Source organism: Necator americanus, chromosome V (assembly GCF_031761385.1).
Source record: "Necator americanus strain Aroian chromosome V, whole genome shotgun sequence".
Classification (NCBI taxonomy): Eukaryota; Metazoa; Nematoda; class Chromadorea; order Rhabditida; family Ancylostomatidae; genus Necator; species Necator americanus.
This window is the reverse complement of record NC_087375.1, coordinates 27470659-27493537: the sequence shown is the minus strand read 5'-3', so window position 1 is coordinate 27493537 and position 22879 is coordinate 27470659. Positions and strand designations below refer to the sequence as shown.

Here is a 22879-nt window from a genome sequence, read left to right as displayed (position 1 = left end):
TGCCATGGATGAGTGTTGCTTGCACAGTAATGGTTAAAATTATTTTTCAAACTCTCCTTTCAAATGAACAATGTATATGTAGCAGAGAGCATTTTTTGACCAAATTTATTCAGCAAAATATGGAGTTGTGTTAATCCGTTTTTCTTTCTTTTTCTTCTGAAGTGCAGCAAGAAAGTGAGCACGCGAAATAATTCCCTTCACGTCTGATTCCAAAATCTGTCCGGCTTCGATGAGATGTATCTGAAATTAATTGTGTTCAAATGTTGTCTTTTTGATTATCCAGTTAGATCTAATGCAAATTGCAGCAAATGCCTGTGAAATGATTTCTAACCACATTAAAAAATTCGGCTTCTCAAAAAAAAAAAAACCCCAAGACAGTAACAGTATATTGCTGTGCATAAATATGTCGGGTAACGAAAATTTTAATCAATTATGCAGCTAGATTTTTGTATAAAGTCAGTGTACTGTAGAAAGAGATTTTTTCGTCGCGACTCTTTCACGTCTGTTTTTTTTTCGATTGAGAAACGCTGTAGAGTACCTGTTCCCGTATTGCTTCCATTACAGCGGCAGAAACAAGACCATACATTTCAGCTCCAGTCATTTGCTCGTCACAGAGACTTGCCTGAATAATGGACACTTATCCATCTTGGTAATATAGGTTAACGGAATTGGGGAAAGCGCAAAGTTGAAAGAAAAACCGCTATAGCCGGTAAGTACGATTTCGGACAAAAAAAAACACGTTAAAAAAAAACAAACCACTTCACGCAAGTCAACATCATCATCCAAGTGTGCTTTCCTAGTAACAGCTTGCAATATCCTTAACTTTGATTCGACGTCTGTTGCGGGTTTCACGTGGATCACTTTATCAAACCTTGAAAGGAAACTACATGAATAAATAATGACTAAATGAATAATAAATGAACTATGGAAAACTTATTCTAGAGAATATTTAGTGACCGCTCAATCCACTTCAAAATGCTGCTAGAGAACCAAAGGTTTCATTGTTGTGGTGCAGATGCGGAGTCCAAACTTTAAAAGTGAGCTATTGTCTTTTTTCTCTTTTCGTCGTTCAAACATCATATGAGAGCGGACAAACAAAAGGGAGACTCATTGGGTACTGCTTCCGCCGTCACAGCTAACTCTAAAGACTTATCGTTGTTGTTGTTGTTGAAAGTTTTTTCCCATTGATAGTGTTTTGGAAAAGAAGGCTCGAAAAGGTTTGCCTATACAGCTATTCTGGATCGACGTCAATAATCGCAAAACTTTATTTACACCTCTCTCAAAAACGTAGGAAGTTGCTTCGAAAATGACAGTAACAGTAACAACATTGTAAGTAACATTGCACTTAAAGGCATCACCCCACGAATCTGAGGTGGTACGGATTTCAAGTGGAGTATTAGTATTCGGGATGGGAGACTATGGAGAGGGGGGTGATTCTGCCCATTTCTTCCTAGAAGATACGGCATCGGGCGTTTTGGCGCACTATTTTGTACAGGGAGTTCGCCTGGAGCGCGCCAGCCGCGCCTCCCGGGCCGTTTTTTACGGCAATTAGGAAGAAATGGACGGAATCACCTCCTCTCCATAGTCTCCCATCCCGTATACGAATACTCCACCTCAAATCTGCACCACCTCAGATTCGTGGGGTGATGCCTTTAAAAAATTAACATCCGCTTCAAAAATTCCGATAATGTTGTAATTTTACTGCATAATAATTTTTGACAGTCTTCCTCCGAATTGTTTCTGAGGAACAGGAGTAGAAGATTCAATTAGATACAGTCACTTTTACTTCTCTCCGTGATTGTGGATTCATTCAGGAGTAATTAGTTTCCCAAGCTTTGTTGTGATCATTGTCATTCGATCTACTTCTAGTGCTATCAGGAGCTATCAAGGCTGTGAAATAAACGTCCAATATTCTTATGATAATGCTCATATCGTTAGCGACTGCGGTAAGCGACTATCCGCGCTACACTTTGTAAAATTTTAGTTCATTAAGCCTACATAGGTGTCACAGTTTACAGCAAACAAGAACAAAAGATGAGCGAAAACTGAGCTCAGAAATAATGTACAAGAAAAGAATTTTCCGAAAAAAAATATCACTGAATCGTGAAGCGAGCAGCGCTCGCATTCTGGACTAAACACACCCACCTATTTGTATTCTGGACTAAACACACCCACCTATTTTAACGCATTACCTTATTATTTGGTTAGAGAAATCTTTAAAAATTATCGCGTATATAAGGAATACCAAAAATCACATGACACAGTCGTGTAACCAAAAAAAAACGAAAATGACCACTATAGTATTATTTCTGTACACAATATACAAAGTACACAGTAGAAAAACAGAGTCTGGTTCCTGAATTTTTGTGTTACAACAATTAAAAAAACTGTGTTAGAAAGAAAATAGAGCGGAAAGTACCTTCCTGAAGTCAGCAGCGCTGGATCTAGGAGATCTGGTCGATTTGTGGCACCAAGTACAAACACTTTGATATGAGGAGATAGATGCAAGCTGTCCAGTTCTCCCACCAACTGTGCCACAATCCTATAGTTGAAAAATAAAATTAGCTGGGATAATGACCGTTCAAACTTGACTTCAATAGCTTAAAAAAAAGCGACATTTTTCCAACGATGCATTTGTTAATATTTTACTACATGGGTTCTTGTAACAATATTTATAAAGTATGCAAAGAAAACGTTAAGTAGTAAGAACAAAAGAAAGAAAGTAAAGAAAACGTAAAGTGGAGATACACAGTAGATACAAAGTATTACCTAAGTGTAACGCAATAAATATAATGCAAGAAATTGAAGTAACTAACTTGGTAAGAAATAGAATAAATAGCGCATAAATTCAAACAAGAATAACAATGTTAGCTTCTGCGGCGATTTTTTCCCTCAGGCTTCTAAACTCGCTGTTTCCCATTAGCCAGTATTTTGGAGGAGCAGCAAAATACTTTTTCTCCGTATGAGTTTAGCTGCTCGAGGTCACCTTTTTGGTCCGATGGAGCTTTATCAAATTAAAACTTTTTCACATTCCTTCCCCCATAACATTTATATTTTTTCTACGGAGTTCGCGTCGTATGGTATTTAAGAGGCCGTGTTGCTGCACTCTCCGATATATTTTATAGGCAAAGTAAAATCATGACGAGTCAAGCTCTAAATCTACCACTGATATTGCATTTAATCATTTTTTTGTATTTTCTTATAGGTTTTCTCCTTTTTTTGGAGATCTTATTCACTTTCATTTCCTTCGTTTTCCTGATTCATTCAAGAATCGCAAGACAATATAAATGCGTTTGCGGTCTACACAATGATGCGCAGGGTGGAGCCGATGTATTAGGTTAGTACTTTCGTCGCCTCAAAGAAGTGTAGCAGCAATTTCTCAACCCCGAAGTGAAGGAATGTTTAGGGGGCTTGAAACGGTTTCAAACCCATAAAAATACTACAGCTGTTCCCGCAGATTTATCCGGTTTTTACTTGAATTACATATCTACACAGATCCAGTTATTCTCAGATTCATTTTTTCTATCGCGACGCTAATATGCAAAAACTAACACTGAAAACCACGATTCATTAGGACGTTTGCAATTCTTTTTCAGAGAGGAGAGATATGACTTTAGCTCACATATGGTCACTTCCGAAGCTGTAGAAGCGACTCTTTTGCGATTAGACTCGTACAGCGCTTACTCGGTTGTACAGATTCGGAAGTGTTTCACGTCGTTCTCTTTTTCACGCACACTGTTCTTCCGCCGGCTTACCCCTAACGCGCTACTCAGGTTAAGTAAACTCAGTAAAAAATAATAATAATAAAAAGTTATTGGTATAAGTGGCAATATCTACTGAACAAACTCCTTACAAAATCTTTCAAAACTTTTTATGCTTTCTTAAAACTTTTTTATGTGATCATTTAATCTCCAATTTCACATCAGGATGTACCTGTCTGTAACTCCTCCTGCGTCATTACTGCGACCGCGACACGGAGCAAGGGAGTCCAGTTCATCGAAAAATATCACACATGGCGACGCTTGTCGAGCCCTTTCGAAGACTAAAAATGGGACATTCCAGACAGATGCAGAGTTCCAGTAACGAACATTCTTTCCTTCAAATTGTAGAGTAAAGTACCTTTTCGCAAATTCTCCTCGCTCTGACCGACGTACTTGTTCAGCAATTCAGGTCCTTTCACACTCAGAAAAGCTATTTTAAATTCGGTTGCAACGGCTAAAATGCTTTGGATAAGAAAAACTGTCAGAAATTCTTATCGATCCTTTCAAATCATACCTTTGGCGAGCAGCGTCTTCCCACAGCCAGGAGGTCCGAAGAAAATAATTCCTGATCTGCGCAGGCCACTACCGTGAAGGTTCATCTCTATGCTTTCAATAACAAGGCGTTTAGTCTCTTCAAGTCCTCCAACGTCGTCCCAAGATACTGTGGGGATCTTTAAAAAGGCAAGCTAATGTGTCACAAATCGGACGTGGTAGGAAGCGGGGAAACTTCCGATGTCGGGTTTTCTCTAGTACTAGATTATTTCAAGGAAATATTTAGTACATATCAAAGCTGAAAACGCGCACAACCAATCTTAGAATCGGAGGCTTCACGAGCAACAACGCAGGTGCGGTGGTTAATTTTCCTGTTAATCCAATTCACATGAGCTTCGTCGTTTCTATGGGTATCAAGAGCTGTTTTGTTGTATAACCTGGTGTTCCTGAGGCTTCTGACAAGGAATCAAGAATTCTTCTGAACGGTGTTCCCAGTTTTTGCTCATTACTATTTAAAAAAATTGAATGTTTGAAACTGAAACGTGGAAGAACTTTTTGACTTCTTAGAATAAGATTGAACCGTCACATGGATGTTTAAGTTGAAATCATGCTTTGCTGCGTTTGGAGTTTTTCGTTTAACATTGCAATTTAAAAAATTGTTCACCTTCGGAGCACCAATTACATCAGCAAAGTTAGCGTTCCGTTTATCAATCGCCCACTCTACGTGAGCTAGTTCCAATTTTTCTATCTCCTCTGTCGTCACGTGATAGTGAATGTCTCTGAGTAGATAGACGAGTTCCGCTATGGAAAATCCCTAAATTGCGATACCACTACAGCCTTTCACGCAACCCAACAGTTGACAGTAAAACGAATGTACCGCTGTATTTCTCGCCGCGTAGTGCGCCAAATCTGGTGGAAGTCGAGGGGACAAGAAATGCCGACGTGCGTCCTCATCAAGGTGTGTTATCATAAAATCATACAGAGCCAACGATTGAATGGAAGAGGATAAGCTGAACACCTAAAGAGACCTCGAATGTAGAAGAAGGAAATTGCGCGGGATGCTTGAATGATTTCATGATCATAAAATCATCGCCAATTTGACTATATCGAGCGAAGTGTTAAATTTGTGTGTTAAGGAGGTTTTTTCCCATCCTAAATAACACAGAACATACTATTTCACTGCATTTCTACATACTTACGACTTATGTGAAGCTAGTAGACGAGAAATTAATTCTTGCCAAAAATGATACGATGCACTGGGTTTCGAAGAGTATAAAGGTATATAAAAAAGGTTATCCACATTATAAAGATCAGGGAACTGTAGCCTAGGGAATGTGGACTGCCAGCCGCAAAAATAGGCTTCAGTTTTATGAATCCACAATTTTTGCTATGTTTTGGCGTTTTCTCTATGCTGACAAAGTTTTTGTGATGATAACCTACTTAAGATTCATTTCATCATCGGGATAAATAATTAGTATAAACGTATGTGAGAGTAGTGATGTGGGAGACAGACAATATTTTGATAAAGTTCCATCAAAAGTCTCGAAACTGCAACAAACCTTGTCGGAATTACACGAAAACACCACAGTTACTTTTGCTGGTTTCTCAAGCCATTTGCGTAGCGCTGCTGTTAGTCGCACGTCTGAAAGTTCTCTTAAGTACGCTTTCTATGAGGAAAGATAAGTAAAGGATAAAGTGTCAGTAGCTAATAAATTCGGTGGAATGCATAATCGCATTCCACGTATGTTGCAACATTGCGATTTTTGAAGCAAATATCAATACATCGTCGGCAAACTTGAGATCGACCAAGGAGTAGTCTTAAAAATGAACATTGCTCAACTGTTCTTGATGTTATTGATAGCAAAATCGATCAGAAAGGGTCCCGCTACACCCCTTGTCTTACTCCAATTTCCTCTTCCAATGGTGAGGTACAGCTGGTAGATGTTCGAACCATATCGGTTGTACTTCTATTCACTCGCTAATAAAGGGTAGAAGCTTTATTGGAATCCCAGTGGCTAAAGGCGCGTTGTAAAGACGGTTTTGATGAGGAAGTCGAAAGCGGCTTCGAAGTCTAGGGATGCTAACTGCATGGATTTCGAGTGCCGCTGCCAATCCCGAGCATAAACACCTGGTCAATCGTAGATCGACCAATGTGAAAGCTGGCTCCTTTAACAGTTTGTTTCCTCGCGACGTTCTACAAGTCGATCCAGAATGATCCGCTCAAAGACCTCGTACATAACACCCAGCAAAGATGTTCCGCAATAGTTCTTGGGTTCCGTTACGTATCGCTTCTTGTGGAGGGGAATTTTGATAGTGCATCACGAGTCAGGTATCCTTTTGCAAATCAGTAGTGGACGGACGACATTCGTCATCTTATAAATCACAGAAGGAGGAAGCATAATACCATCATTTCCGAAAAACTTTAAATTTTCCATTTTCTGAACACAAACAGAACCTTCGACTTGGTCGATCGTTCTTCGGTGACCGTGGCGCATATGGATCGTTGGACGTGCACTAGTTTAAGGACAGACAGCGCTTGCCGGTTCAGCAAGGTGTTGAACTGCAGATGGCCAGGGTTGCCTCACAAACAGCGATTGGCAGTGTTAAGGACAGGTGAACACCTCTTCATCTTGCTGCTATTCTGCTTTATTAGAATACAAGCTTTCCTCGGAACGTTGTTCTACCACAACTTCTCAAACTATTTTGTCCTTGTCGTTCATTTCTCTTCACAAGCTTACGACGAAGATTCCTTCTCAGACTCTTCTCCTGACAGAGGTCACCAGTGGTGCGAACGGAGCCTACAGACGTGTATTATCTATTGATGTTCGGATATTGTCTTATAAGATGCTAAGACGAGCTTCTTTCTAGCTGTTAAAGCCTGGAGCATTTGCCTTGCAGTGTTCCATAAATTTAATGAAAGAGTTGACGTCAGCCACTCTCTTGGTGGTCCTTAACCCTCTGTAATCCAATATTAATCTATGCACTTTGGCGGAATTTAATTGTACATTGGTATTACACTTTCAATTCGTATTTACCCTTACTTTACGGGGAGTACTCATAAAACACACCAGCTTTATTGGTCTCCACATCGTAGCCGTACACATCAATCGATGTAAGGTAGAGAATGCACGGTTCATATGATATCGCTGAAAATACAGTGGGTTAAAATTTTCACAAGTACTATTCTTAAATTTTTATGAATATGAAAAAAATTCGTGATGGCAAAGATAGTATAGTTATTATGTTATATAATGGCAGTGGGCAATCTTTCCGACCGTCCCTCCGTCGCATACTCGAAGGAAGCCACTTTATTTAGGAAGTAGTGGGATTATTTTAGTTTTAGTACTCGTAGTTTTATAGTTTATCCTAATTATTAGTTCCAAAAGTGCGCATACACTACTCCTCATTAATATTCATAGAGGAGTACTTATATCCTGTTGAAGGTTTTTGAAACCAATAGATTTTTCTGTGTTTTTGAAACATTGCATTGCACACCGGAGTATTTTGATAGATTAGAAATAGAATTTCAGCTGAAAATAATCGAAATTTTTAACAATTGATGTCTGTCCGGTGGAGTTGCGATACCTACAGCAATTACTAATGTAATTCGGGAAGAATCCAAAACATTACATAACGATTCAAGCCGCATAATTTCCTGGGTAAATTTTAACGTTTTATCATTTATTTATCTATTATACATACACATTGAACACATTGAACGTATTGAACACACATTTCAATCAGCTAACATTTTGTAGTTTCCAAATGACTCATACGTTCATTTTCACTTCTTCATTCTTCTTTACTTATGCTAACTTTTCTGCATTATTTTAAGATTTTCAAACTGATAGCTGAGCACATAAGTGTAATCTCTCCTCAACTAGCGTAATCATTAAATTCTTCCGTTTTTTCAGCACAGTCTTCGTACTACCCGGTATAGCTTTTCTGATAGTTCAGTAGTGCTTGAACCTAGTCACCTCAGTAAAGAAATCACAAGATCGATTGAAATTAATTAAATGGGTTACGTCAAAGATGTGCTTCTCAAAAGAAACCTGTCTCAAAGACGTTGTTCAGTTTTTCCTCCGATTTTGCGACTACCTGGTTCCAAATTTCGTAGCAGCTTTTCTCAATCAGATTACAATGGGTTTCTATGGCCAATTGAGTGCATGCCAAACGTTTACCGCTTCCAGCGGCACCGTGCAGAAGCATCACAAGTGGGGTTTCTTCGACCTACAAAAGACAATCTGTTATCAATTTAATTGTGATTAAAAAAGAAACATTTTCGAACACCCACAGCGGCATAAGCAATGCTTCTATTTCGCATTTTTTCAACGACAGAATAAATCACTGATGGAAGTTCAAACAACGGCTCTCGAGCTGAATATGGCAAGTGCGCATTGATGGAGGAGATCTGGTAGAAGGACGAGGTAGCATCAAGAATACAGGGCGAATCATCGCATTTTATCTAAAAAAGATTCTCACCTGTGTAACTTTAGCACCAAGAAATCACATTAGTAGAATACCAAAAAATCAAAACCAAGAATGATTAATAGTCCGATAATGCCCAGATCAATATTCATTATATCGAATCACACATTTTCCCAAAACGAAATTCAAGCAGGTAAACTTCCGCGTTCACTCCTCCATCGTTCTTTTAGAACTCATCTAAGAAAGTCCTCTCATATAATAATTGGCCAATAAACGTGTGATATAAAGGATAAAGGATAAAATTTCCGGCATTAATCAATCCACTTGGGATGCGCCCCCACGTTCACTTCAATTCAGAATCGTTTGAGGTTTACGAGCGTGTAACTGGCCTCTACAGTGAATTGCGGTGGCTAGCCGATGTTCCAAGTCAGTGTTTTATCCTCCCAGACAAGTCTGGTACCAATTTAATGACCACGAGCTGATAAGGGGATTGGTGAGCAAAGGGCGGAATCGAGCCTCCGGTCAGGAAGGAAGGAAGTGCAGAAAGCGGAACTTCTAACCGCTACACTACTCTCGCCAGTGATACAAACACATAAAAATAATTGTCAAATACCGGAACCTGTTTCCGTCAGAAGTTCTAACAACGTTCTGTATGTTAGGTGTAGTGCAGTGGTAAGAGATCATCACAATTTCTACGTGGTGGAAGCTTCGGTGCCCAAACGAAGCAGGCGTGGGCAGGACATCGAATTTACCTTTTGCTTGAAAAACGTGAAACCGACTTTCAATGAAGTTTTTGATGACTCTGATCGTATTCTCCTCTAGCTTGCGAAGTGTTTTCGAAGCATAGCAAGTACTTCTGGTATGTTTCGTTAAATCTCTGATGGTCTTCTAAGCCACAAGAGTCTCTCGTTTCCTCCTGTCCAGTGGTGCGACTGTCAGCTTTTCCGTCAATTTCGTTACCCGACTTAGACTTATTCGTAGCTACAGCATTTTGTAGCGCCTGACTAATGTTTGGTGTTATAAATACGATGTAATCAGTGAAACGAAGATGATGTAACTGCTGGCCATCAACACTAATTCACTGCCATGCTATGTTCCCATCTCAATTCTCGTATTTCATCCTTAGGACTGGTTTTGAGCATTCAAGGGAAGTTGTACAACGCTATCGTCTCACGTCACCTCGATTATGATGTTCACGAGAAAAAAAAAACACATTTATGAAAGAAGATTGCGCTAACGTCGCCATGCGGATGTAAACCTGTACTTCTACGGAATTGTGAATAACAACCTTTACAAATTTTCATTAGACGTCTGAACCGAATGCTCTAATTATCTCCCGTGAGCTAGTTGCTCAGAAAATAGAAAAGTCTACGTTTCTTACCTGAAAATAATAACGAGATGTCTTCTTTGTGAATATATTGCGTACAGGAACACAGAGAATGTCGCCATTGTAGACTACCATGAAAAAAAAATTAAATTTACTTTACTTTACTCTATATATTCTGTTGCATCACACTTTTCTGCATACCGAACTCAACCATCTATAGTCGGATCGACTGACATGAATCGCAGTGCAGCTGCGTAAGTGGCTGCGCTCGAAGCGGTACGTTGTTGCGTAACGGTCAGGATCGAGGGGAACCCTTGCTGGCACCTCCTATCGATGCAGTTCGCCATGCTTGCACCTTGGATCCAACCGTCATCTTTACCGCACAGCTTAGATCACAGTCTCTTACGCAACTGCAACAAGGTTCAACAGTTTCGAGTTTCGTTTTGGCTTTACTATACCGTGAAGCACTTACTGTGGAACTGTGAAGAGTTGTTCCAGCTCTTCAGAAAAGTCCTTTTTCTGTTCTGAACCGAACTGCTTAATGAGTGCAAGTCTAACAGAGTCAGCAGTAGTCAGCACTTTCTCAATTTTCGTGAATAAATTGTAGGATTTCAAACCCTAGAATACATAGGACCCTTCAAATACTTGAGCAGTCAGTATGATTGATCACCCACGTCCACAACGAAGTCATGCCCGGGTTCACGTCCAAACATATTGTAGGCGTCGTTCCGTCCTATCTCCACCACATCAACTGGAAGTGACGATGACAAACTCAGTCGCATCAGACGCGTCGTTTGCATGGTAATGTTCTTTAAAAAAATATTTGGTAGTCTCATGATGTTAGGAAAATGAGACTTTTTACTTTTGTCTAACCAAGTAATACAAACATTAGTTGAGTAAAGTAACAGAATCGTTAGTGTATTTGAATTCTCTGGCGGACATGGTGCAATAATCTCAATATTTTTTTCCAAAGATAATTGTTCGAAATAGTAAACGTAGGTAGATCTCTACTGATGCCGAATCGTTGTTCAATTCTTCAGAAATTCTTGCTTTTCATTTATAGTTTTTTTAGTGATTTATAGTGAGAAACCTGCGCAATAAACCGTCTTGCATTCCCTTCTAAAGTTAAATCGCTGGCTCATAGCACATATATCGGCATCGTAGAACAGTGAGCGAAACACTATGACAACAGCCGTATTTGTCCGTCTGGACGTTGTACATGTGCATTGGCTACTGTTCAATCGGATCAGTGTGGCACACTCCGTCCTGGAGTCACATTTACTAATTTTCTTCATCTTTCCATGTACCAGGCACGTGTTTACTCGCATGCGGTCAAAATGTATGGTCAACACTGTGCAGTGCACTTTGAGTTCAGGCGCGTGACCACCTAAGTGGTTAAAATATTGCTGTTCACATGTCGCATGATCGCGGCTGAATGAGTATGGCAGCGACTGTATTTTGACAGATGACCCGTCTGACGCATTTGTAAGTCAATCCAGAGAAAAATTATGAATCAAGGCCCGTTAAATACAGCGCAGCGTACAACATTTTCTTGATTTGCTTCAGCTGTAGATGACGTTAGTATAGGTCTTTATTACCAGTTAACATTTTTGGCGTTTCTGGTTTCTCCGAGCCTAGAAAAATTCAAAGTCATCAGTGATTTATTCTCTCAAACGCCATATCACCCTACAGAAAGCATCCAAACGGCAACTAAAGTCAGGCAGCAACGGCTAATGCTTATCTCATTTGGTAGATTTGGTAACGCAACAGACCACCACATACCACAACTACGAGTCACAAAGACTTCTCAAAAGTAACATGTACAGGACGGCGTCAATAGTGGCATTGAGTAGCCAGTTAAAGGCTCTCTGTAAAGTTAGTCTGTAAATCTGGCTCATAAAGTAGCAATATTCAATGGGAACCGAACTGGAGAGTGTATTCGACACGCACGACATCTCACGGAAATGAAATGTGGCCTAGAAAAAACTTCATTCTGTCTAGCTTACATATCTGATTATATGAGCAGAGCGGTACGGTGCTGTCTACAGAAAGCGTGTCTGCAGGTTTGTGAAAATACCACCAGCAAACCTCAAGACACCTGCTACGTAATCGTGTTTATATTCGACTCCGCACAACTCCCACCTAAGTGTTTTGGCCGTATGGTAAAGAGGGTGATTGCATGGCATCTTGAGTGGTGTGTCATACCGCGGGCAGGTTCTGCGGTTACGATTACATAGGAGAAATGGGACGCCCACAATGTATTCGGGTCAAGGAGCATCTAGACGGACTCGTAAAATCTGAAATCTCCACCCTGCTCGGAGCACACCGTGAAACGAGTCATAAAAACTCCGAAATAGAGGTAGAAGTTATGTATTATATTATCGTTTGAGTCCGAGAACAGAGCACGCAGAACACTGGAGCATTTTGGATCACCGCCAAAGATCCAAAAATGAACAGGAACGATCACAAACGAACTTTCCCCATATAAAGATCTGGGCGGGTTTTTATCTACGTGGACGTGAGATTGCTATGAGAAACCCTTGTGACTCGCAGATGTGGTAAATCCAAGTCTAGTCAGTAATTTAAGCATTAGCCGAGCTGTTTGAAATTATTTACCGTTTGAATACGTTAGCAGTTAATAAAGACCGATACCAATTTTGGCTATAGCTCGAACAAATCAAGAAAAAGTTACGTATTCAACATGCCAGGAACTCAAGGACAGTCAAACATACGCAACGTACAACAATTAGTGCAACATCATGCAATACATAACTGATTATATCTACAAGTGTAATGCATTTTATTACCTGCCATGTTTGAAAAGTAACTGAAACTTCAACGATTTGATCTTGTAGGAGTCCTTGAACAAGTGAATTCAAAGGATGCACGACTACCGTTCTTAAAATGTCCGTTGAATCACAAAACTGCGGAAAACGAACAAAACTACAATAAACGCTTAGATTCAATTCATACCCTTGCTTTTCCGAACAGCTTTGATACACGCGTATTTTACGAGTTTTCCATAGAATTTGGCGCATTTTACAAGGCCCGAGTTTGCTGAGGAGAATACGAAATATGTAATAAAGTAATGAGCGACGCATTCGGAATAGCCTAAATAAAAAGTGTACAGCTCATGAGTTCATAATATTGAACAGATTATCGAAAAAAATAACACGCAAAACGACAAGAAAAAAATCAAGTTAACGAAGCATATAGTAGAAAAAATTACAACAGAAGCTTATCCTCATGAAATCTGCCACAAAATTCGAAAAGAAGAAAAATGCACCACATAAAGTTTTAGCACAATACCTTGACCTGATTTTTCATCGGCTAAAAAATCATAAAGAAAAAAAGCAAAGACATAAAGAGTGAAGACCAAAAGAGTGAAAAGCGGCCGATTAAGAAGAAAACCCCACCTTCTTTTTTTTCATTATACCATTCCATTCTTACTTTTCCGGGCAATTTATCTCTTTTCTTACTTATTTACTTACATTCGTTGACACTTTCTTTCCCTGTTTCACTGCAGTACGCTCACTTTCTTTCTAACTGATACAAATCCCTTGACTTTTCTATATATTTATCGTCCCTGAGGTTCTCCGCATGTCTTTTGTGTTAAAAAAATCCATGTCACCGAAAATTTAAGTGAACTAGAAGAACAACAACAAAGTTCTAAAACCAAATATCGCTGTATTCACACTTACTTCTAATTAAACCTGTGTAATCCAAGCAACGTTCCGCGCAATGAAATGAAGCGCAGCTGCGAAAAACCGTAATACTGGAGACGAAAATAAAAGTACAGTGTGGGTATTCTTTTCACTCTAACCAAATTCCAAAGGTTTTGGTTTTGGAACGCGTATTGGCCTATACAATGACTTGCGGTGACCAGCCGATGATCAAGTCAGTGTTTTTATAAAACACTGACTTGATCATCGGCTGAAACCTCAACGATTACGAATTCCAGTAAAACGCGTTGGCGCATCCCAAGTGGAATGATACGCCAGTGACTTTATCCTTTAACCTTTTTAAATTCCGAAGTAGCAGCTGTGAATGATATGCAGCAGGAAATTTAAAAATGTAGAATGACAATAGCATTCTGTTTGAGGGCCTCCAAAAATTGCAAAAGTTTTTAGATCATTTTTAAATCATTTGCCAAAGGATGCTATCTGTGTGGGAAATTTCGAAGAGAATGACACGTGAAAGAGATTAGAGAAAGTTCATTCTCTTCAGTAATTTAGCTCTATAATATATATATATATATATATATATATATCCAAAAGAAATGATTCCAACTCTTTTCTCAAAAAAAAAACCAAAGAAGTGAAAAGTTTGTTCCTAATGAAACGAAGTAAATAACGTAAAGAAGGGGAATAAGATGGAGAGCAGATCTTTGGAAAGGAACCGTTAACAAAGTCGCAGGCAGCAAACTATGCAGCCACCATTTTAAAATAGAAGGAGAAATAACAGTACAAGCATCCATGCGCATTGCATAGCAGCAGATTTGTTGATCTTCTAGAAATATTTTTTTACAGAAATATAAAGAAGGATTTCAAACGACTAGTCAATGTACAAAGAAGTGCGAAAGAAAAGCGGACAAAATTCTAGCTACTTTTTCTGTTCGAACTTTTTTTCCGAGTTCTCATTTTCTTGCGATGGTAAAACCTAGTGCATATCTTCGAAAATTGTGTAAACAAATGCTATCCCTTTGAAAAGGGAAGAGACTGTGGGAAGAAAATTTTCAACTCCAGACCTATAGGAAACACCGAAGATAGATGTTTGGCAAATTTTCAATTCCTCTACTGTTTGTGTTAGCTGTGAATTTGATTGTTGCTCTCTGTCATGTTCTGCACTCTCCTACCAAATTTTTTGTTTTATATTTGAGTTTAAAAAAGTTGCTCTGAATGTGCAAGAGTTAATTATTAGAACCCTTTCTTCTAGTACAAACAAGAAAAAAAATCTATTGTCCGTTGTAATATTCAACCAACTCCTAGTTAGAATTTGTCAACGTTTCGGAAAAGAGAAAGCTATTGTGAAGTTTCCCAGGGTTTTCCAGGGCCCTGCAAATCAAAAGTACGGCTGGAGTCGATATTTTTAAGATTATTAAACAAGTTTGTAGCAATCCGCATTCAACCAAACGATGTTCAAAAAGATCTGGCTAAATTTTCTAAGATTTCCGTGTGTTTTTCAGAACCGCCCAATTCCGTTCATGGTGGGCTGTTTGAGAGAAGATTCTGTGTTGAACTCCTGGTTTCCGTGAAGAACAGGATGATCCGAGTAGCATTTGCGAAATCCGCGCTCGCACTGAACGGAACAGGAATGGGCACACGTGTTATTCAGTGAAAAGTCGAAGTTAGCGCTGTATTGAAGTGAACAGATGGACAGAGTCATGCTTGATCTCAATTCGACACTAGATTCAGTCCTGAATATACAGTTCCTATCTTAATTGCATATTCTACTCGAGTTATCCCACTTTTTATAGGAATTGATCGCTTCTTACCGAATCTTCTCTCAAACACTCGGCCAGCACATAAACGACGTTGTAGGGCCCTGAGAGGCACACGGAGATCATTGGAAATTTATCTAGATCTTTTTGGATGACTGGTAAGACAGGTTAGGTTGTGCAGTGCTACTACCTTTTATAAAAATGTTGATGTCAATTCTCAGGCAGTCTTCCTCAGTCGTACATTTTTAAGAATCTTCGCGATAAATTATCACTCCCCTGGACTTTGAAAAATCCACTTGGGTGAACATTACGACAGACAGCAATTTTTTGTACATTCCTAGTAACTTTCCTCTTCTTCCCATACTCAAAAAGGGAAATTTGTTAAGAAGTTGTAAAACATGGTTGAAGAGCAATAAGAGAGGGCAAATGTAATGGAAATAAAACAACAACTGAAAAATGCTAACCTTTTGTCCGTGCAATTTTCAAAAAAAAAATGAGGTTACAAACTTTCTTCCTGCAAGTTCCGCCTTTTTTAAGCAGGATTGAGAGGAATTTATGGTTGAAGGGAAGCACTCGACCGCGGTCTCATTTCTGGAGTCTCCCTCTTTTTTCTTCTTAGTGGCTTTAGCCTACATGTCATAGATCTAAGATAAATGCTTAAGTCTTAGGGCTCTGATTAACTCAGTTATTCACTTCCAGAAGTCACCGCGCGGTTGACTGCTCTCGCCATCTACAGGTTACTCCAGAATTGTGTTTGTGAATCTAATTTCAACAAAAAAGCAAAAAATGGAACAAGAACTCAAATAGGGAAAACTGCTGAGCTTTTTCTGCGTTACTGCAAATTCATAGACCGCTGCTGATCGTCCCAAGAAATAAAAAAAACAGCCGGAAATCTTCAATTGTGCTTTCAACGGAACATTAATAGAACAAATCCGATGTAGTCAGAAATACTTCGAAATTAACGATAAACAGAGTTAGATATCCGAAGTCTACTTCTTTTCTCACTTCTTTGAATAATATGGCAGCCGTGATAGCTGTCTCTTTGGGAACTTCATCACCAGGTCAAAACGTTTACTGTGAACATACACCCTAAAATTTCCCTTGCCTGCACTTGCGAAACAGCTAGAAATTCATTAAGTTGCCTGGAAATGTCTCAGATCAAAGCAAATTCCGAGAATATTAGCTTTTTCTAAACCACATCATGTGAACTGGATTAACAACAAAGCGATGACTTTTCAGCAATAACTATTTTCCTTCCGGAAGACTCATGTTCCACTACAAACAAAAACAAAAATACACAAGAAAGTAACAAAATAATGAATGCGCAGAAAAAAAAAGAATGATCCTTTAAAATCATGCCCTCATTGAATTGATTGGGTACGCCAGCACGCCATAAGGGCATCGCTGTCTTATCTAATCAGTGCCTTCTACTAACCGAATTGTAGCGAGTGTTAAACGTTGTAGATTTAGAATTAGAATTGTCGAAAGCAATGGAAAATAGTTCAATCAACCAATCGATGAACTCTAAGTTCTGTATCCAGAAAAAGAAAAGAAAAAGAAAGAAAAAATCCTTTGCACACGATACACACAATTTTGCTGACATGAAATCAATCGATGATTAAATGAAACGAGTTGTTTCAGAAAAATATTAAGAGAAATGGGCACTGATGAGAAGAAATCCGCAACATAACTTTCAATGATGTAGTTTGAACCAGAAGGAGAAAGTTATGCAAGTTTGAGTCCATATTACCGGAGGCCTCGATATCTCGAGTACCATTGATCCCTGTAGATCGCTAGAGAGCGGAGAAAACACTATCAAGGAAGAAAGAAGGAGGATCAGAAGGAAAATGAAGAAAAAACGCGCACGAGATGTATCGAGTCGTTGATGATCAAAGAAACTTTAAATAGAAACTGCCGCTAATTTAGTGGATTCACTAAAATGGAAAACTTGCAAACTGTTCTGTGCACGGGTGCATCGGAAATCATCGCGTTATCATCCGAACAGAAGAGAATGACACGCCCGCCCTAGCGTATTTGCACCTGCGTTGCGCTAGTTTTAACTTCAGGAAACCTCATTCGTCCTCCATACTTCTTAGATCAAGCTAAATTTCTAACTATTCTTTACTCCCAGCTTCTTTCTTCAACATTCTTCCCGTCAAAGATTATTGGAATCCATCCATCAATCTGTGTGTCTGCAGTTAGCTGTTTCTGTTTTCTTTTCTACTTCATAGCCTTGTCCTTAGTTTGTACAATTTTCTATACTTTGTTTTTCTATACTAATAGTTATTTGATTCTGTTTTTAATATAAATTTTCTTTTGCATTGGCCTCCCTTTCCTCAAGGAGAAGCCTCAAGGGATGCGATGCAAAAGTGGATCGTCTAGGTAAAGGCAAAACGATCCACCCTTTCAATTCTAGCCTCCTCCCTTTCTCTTAATGACGTTTCATAGATAAGGTTTGAAAAAATACCAGAGTAGTGTTGAACTAAAGGCTGTAAATAGGTTCTTAACTGAAACATCAGGCATTCCTCAGATGGTGAGAAGGGAAGTGGGTGTAGCTATCAGACAGAAGAGAGCAGAAATTGTGAGTGACCTTCTCAATCCTCCTTGATTTGTTGCTCCACTCTTCTCTTGCAGTTCGATAAGTGTTACAAAAGATGTAATACAAAAGATGCATTTCTGTATATCATTGGTGAAGATAGTTCCAAAACTCATCTCATCTTCCCGTATTTGCTGCTTCAGCTAGTACCGCTCCCCTTCTCTCTTTCACGTCTTCCTTTATCGGGTCTCTGGAGAGAAACATGAGCCTGGACATGAGTTCACGGTGTATGTAGCTCATACAGGACCACGTTCACGTAGCAGCTCGATGGTATTCGAGGAGAGCGTCTCCTAGTGACTTTTTCTCCTACAGCCGTGAGTATGTTGTATGTTTAAAGGCAGCACATCACGAAATTGAGGAAACTCCAGGAAGAACATGGAGTTTAGGTTGAAAAATACGGAATAGACCGTGACTTCTCTCAAATCCCCTAGTCTTAGTCGTTCTGAAAAAAGGCAAAGGAACCGCTTTAGTTCCTAAGAGATTTTACAGGACGAGCACCTCTGTACACGCTCCGACCAAGTCTATTCATAGGTTTGACCTCAATAAGCTGGTGAGAACACCTCACTAATCTTCGATCGCCCGAACGTGGAAGCAACGCGTGCACAAGGATGGGCCACCGCATCTGATTTCGTAGGAAAAAAACGCCGTGTTCAATGTCGTTTTTTAAGACAGTTAGGGAAAAGTTAACCGTGAAACGCTCGTTTCCGTAGTCTACAACTCGAACTCTACGGTTTCGGTATTTGCATATACGTACCATGTCAATTTTGTGTTAAGCTGCCATTGATGAACAGATCGTATTTTTTGTCGACGCTGTCCGTTGCATTACGTGCATCTTCCGGTTCGATTATGAAAATGTATTTGTGAGATACTAGAAAAGATTAGGTGCTACACGTAATAGCCGTTTTCTATGAATTTATTCTAGAACGTTCCCTCTGCTTTTCCATAATCTCCTCATTCTTCATAAACACGATTCAAAAGGCACTTTTATTAAAATTTAAGACAACTATAAAAATGAGATCAAAACTCTCAAAGTAATAACAACGGATTGACATTATCAGGATCATGGCTGTAACCGGTAAAAATCACTTCAGATTTTTTCTCTGTATGGTGTGAGGCAGTAAATTAACAGAAGAAAAACAAATGGTGCTTATGTACATGAGCGACACACAATATATATATATATATATATATTGAAGTAACTGCTTCGCTAAGGCACTTGTTGGTACCGTACGAAGCTGTGCGAATGTGTTAGTTGACCTGAGAACCGTTTCGTTCCGCATATGTTGTGAAAAGAAAGTGCTATGGATGCGAAATGTGCAATTTTTTTTTCTGGAACCGTTTCGTTTGTACACGTGATTCTCGTTGAGCAGATTTGTTGTGAACAACAAATATTCTGAAAATAATTATTCATAGTAAATGTCTTCCCTAAGTGCAGGTCTTAAAATTACCTTAGACTGGACTAGCATCTGGTGGCGATGATGGCATACGAATTGCCACCTCGTACGGTGGAGGTGGTCCCTGAGGAACACCGCATATCCACATATCTTCAGCTAAGGATTCGCTTAGCACTGATTCTAAATTACATTCTGTCAGTATCATTTCGAAGAGAGAGGGGAGCCTAAGCCCCCAGGCCATCCGTTCAGAAACCATTTCAAAACCGGAAAGTTTCTTTGAAATTCTTTCAAATTAGTCATAAATTTGCTCTTGACTATTTTTTGCCGCTGCTACTTCCAAAAGTAGCGGTGTGACGCTCCTTCTAAATTTCACTTTATTTTTATTGCTTTTTTTTACTCTTCTACCAAGCATCGCCACGTTTTTAGTTGTGCTTCTTTCCCGAAAATAAAAATCAATTTTATGGACATTGGATTCATTCATCATTCATCAAATTCAAAAAGTGAATGGGTAGGAAAATGCGAGGAACTCAGTCCCATAGATTTCCTGTTTCTTCGTCCTGGATAAGCCCCTAGTTTTTACGGTCAACTTCAGAATTTGTGACACTGAATTGGAGTTTTGTTGAATGGACTACTCCTAGGGCTTTGATTAGTGAAATAAAGGGTTTCTAGAACTATTATTAGAATGAATAAAATCAGTTTAAAACTTCCAGAAGTGTTTCAGAAAATTAGTAAGCTTTAAGCGTCTATTTTGCTTACTTCATAAAACTTTAGAGCTCGTATTTCTCTATCTGGAACCCAAATGCTCAGAAATAATCGAGATGTCGCTAATATTTTCTTATCGCTGATTTTTTTTGTTCCCAAGCAGTGTATATCGGAATTTTATGTTCTTTTCATCGTTAACTTCTATTAGCTGTATCCACAAATTTCTGTAAGTGTATGCAGCTGCGCACGATCACGGCGCGCTCCAACTCCAGAAGCTGGTAAATGCACTAGGTCTTTGCATATCTTCTTTCTACTACTTTTTAGCACTTTTCTATTCTGATATTCGCAAAGTGTTCTGCTCTGGGAGCTGCTAGAGGGTAATCAGACAATCAGCGTCAGTCTCTTCATGAAACAACACCGGAAGTTAGCCAACACAGTGCGCGAAAAACGCTCAAACACATCGCCGCATGACAAATAGGGACCTCACACCGGAGAAGCGATGCCAAAATTTCTGGATAGCATGGGCTGGACGACCGGATCCCATCCGACTATCATCCGTGCAGGGCCCTGGAGTAGCATCTGCGCAAAAAAAAAACCTTCAAAGACTGCGATCTCCCCAAAAACGTATACAACCACTTTTTACGGCGCATATAACGCGGTTTTTTCCTTCTGGAAGAAGCGCATTCGGACTTTGTCAATTAAGTGGTCAGATGTTGCTGATAATGTTGCTTCCTACATTGCTAATCCTTTACTTGTTCCAGTGAAATAAAATAAAAACTTAAAGTTTTTTTTTAAAGTGGGAAGATAGGATGAAAAGACCCATTACTGTTACATAAGTTCCTCCACACCAACCTTGACTCCGTGTATTCTGCGTTTGTGTTCTGTCAGCATACTGACTATAGATTCGGCAACCAAATGTAAATAAGAAAACAAGGAAGAATATGCCTATCGTCACTCCAGCCGCCACACCACTACTAACTGTAGGTTGTTCTGCAAAAATACGGTAGGGTAAATTTTAAGGAAACGCGTGAACGGTAAGATGCTCTAGCATACAAAAACAATTACATAAAGAATTGACTTACTTTCATGGTAATCGTTCACATAATACCTATCCCAGGTGACCGGTCGATACGTATGATATGGCCATAATGCCTGCATGCTATATTACATTCGAGGCCAATATTTATCTGGAAAAAAATCCTGGAATATATGTGGTTATTTCAAGGCGGTCACACTTTCATTTCGAACATCTATTCGGAATTCAAAATTGTGACTTAAGGGATGGCAGAAACATTGCATAACAGACGTAAAAAGGTGTTCAGTGAATGAATATATGAAGAATAATATAGCGTAAAAGAAAATTCAATTTATTTCAATTTATACAGTTTATATGCAGAATTAGAATTAATAAGTGAGAAAGTAAATAAGAGTGAAATATGAGAATCCAGTCCAATTTAACGTTTGTGCATAAATTTCCAATTGAGATTTTTTGGTTTAAGGATTCTTTTTTTGGAGCAAAACTCCCCGCTTAATTGTAAGTCTTTCTAACACCTTCACCAATCATATTTGCTTTGAAATTTTTCGCTTAATTATAATTATAATTATAATTATAATTAGGATCTTTTGGTCATACAACTACTTATTACATAATTATTCGTTTTACTATATTTTAGTCATTTGTTGTAATTATCCCCTCCTGTAAAGAAGTTACGAATTACTATGTTTAAAAAATTCAAAAAATATCCAAAAAAAAATCGGTTTTGGGAGTTGAGTCGAAGTTACGAAGTTGCTGCGAGCGGATATGCGATGTCTATGAGGTACGTAGAGCGGAATTGCTCAAAGAAAAATCCAAGAATTGTTCGAGCGCTTCCAACAGGAAATTCCTGAGAAGAATGACAGTCCGTTATTACGGGTGATGGGGAGAGCGGACTCCAACGCGTATTTCCTGATTGCTCCAGCACAAATTCCTGTTAAATGACTAGAGAACTGGCTTGTGAGAAGAGTTATGAAACCATACAACAATCTCGTCTAACAGTTCTAATTGTAGAGGTGAGGCGAAAAAGAAACTCAAGGAAAGTGAGATGAACTTATTCATCAACGCAATACAAAGAACAGTTTGGGTGAGAGTTCCATTTTGAACGAAAATTAAATTTTAAACTAATTTCAAACTACTAAATAATAATAAATTGATCACAATTTAATCAATTAAAATTGAATTATAAATGAGAGGTATGAATGAAGAAGATGAGCGAATGAACGGATGAAAAAAATGTGTGAGCGAATAAAAATGCGGAAAAATCTGTGAACATATCTGAGTATAAATAAATGCACAATGAAAAACAGAAGTAGATGAATGAACATTCAAATGAATGAATCGATACACGACTAAGAACGAACGAATATATTAAATAAATGAATGGGAACAAAACTGAACGAATGCATGAGAAAACGTACGAGAGCTGAAGCATAAACTAAGCAAAAGAAGAACAAACAAAGGCTCAACACAAGAAAGAGAACATTAGCGATTAAAAAGAATGAATGAATGAATGAATGAATGAATGAATGAATGAATGAGGACTGAAATTTGCACTCGGGAAAATCCACCTTGTGGTGTGAATTACTATTTAAGATTTAAGAAGAATTACGCCACTTTCTCGGTGTCTCACGCGACCAGATGGGTCCCAATCGAAGTGTTGCAAATGTTGCAGAAAAAGTGCCAAGTTAATGATCCATAGAAAA

The 22879-nt window shown here is 38.9% G+C and overlaps 2 protein-coding genes across 5 annotated transcripts; both read right to left on the bottom strand.

Moving 5' to 3' along the window:
- Window positions 1-105: 105 nt before the first annotated feature.
- RB195_015387 (uncharacterized protein) lies at window positions 106-13109 on the bottom strand (the record flags this gene model as incomplete). Of its 3 annotated transcripts, XM_064206075.1 has the most annotated exons (19): window positions 106-240; window positions 539-622; window positions 757-871; window positions 2420-2542; window positions 3934-4042; window positions 4120-4215; window positions 4276-4432; window positions 4918-5067; window positions 5131-5271; window positions 5813-5895; window positions 7322-7399; window positions 8306-8483; window positions 8548-8718; window positions 10063-10136; window positions 10333-10418; window positions 10481-10626; window positions 10683-10817; window positions 12816-12906; window positions 12982-13109. In XM_064206075.1, the coding sequence occupies 19 exons, from the start codon at window positions 13107-13109 to the stop codon at window positions 106-108; spliced, it is 2280 nt and encodes a 759-aa protein (XP_064061956.1). The 3 variants fall into 3 exon arrangements, with proteins under 3 accessions (XP_064061956.1, XP_064061958.1, XP_064061957.1); XM_064206077.1 differs by lacking the exons at window positions 10333-10418; window positions 10481-10626; window positions 10683-10817; window positions 12816-12906; window positions 12982-13109 and having other exon boundaries at window positions 10063-10143; XM_064206076.1 differs by lacking the exons at window positions 106-240; window positions 539-622; window positions 757-871; ... (9 more) ...; window positions 8548-8718; window positions 10063-10136 and having other exon boundaries at window positions 10304-10418; window positions 12982-13046.
- A 6234-nt stretch (window positions 13110-19343) lies between these two features.
- On the bottom strand, window positions 19344-21298 carry RB195_015386 (uncharacterized protein; the record flags this gene model as incomplete). 2 transcript variants are annotated; one of them, XM_064206074.1, is made up of 5 exons in its annotated part: window positions 19344-19437; window positions 19493-19498; window positions 19549-19618; window positions 20993-21130; window positions 21223-21298. In XM_064206074.1, 5 exons carry the CDS (start codon window positions 21296-21298, stop codon window positions 19344-19346), a joined length of 384 nt encoding a protein of 127 aa, XP_064061955.1. The 2 variants fall into 2 exon arrangements, with proteins under 2 accessions (XP_064061955.1, XP_013301174.1); XM_013445720.2 differs by lacking the exon at window positions 19344-19437 and having other exon boundaries at window positions 19494-19618.
- Between the last annotated feature and the right edge of the window lie 1581 nt (window positions 21299-22879).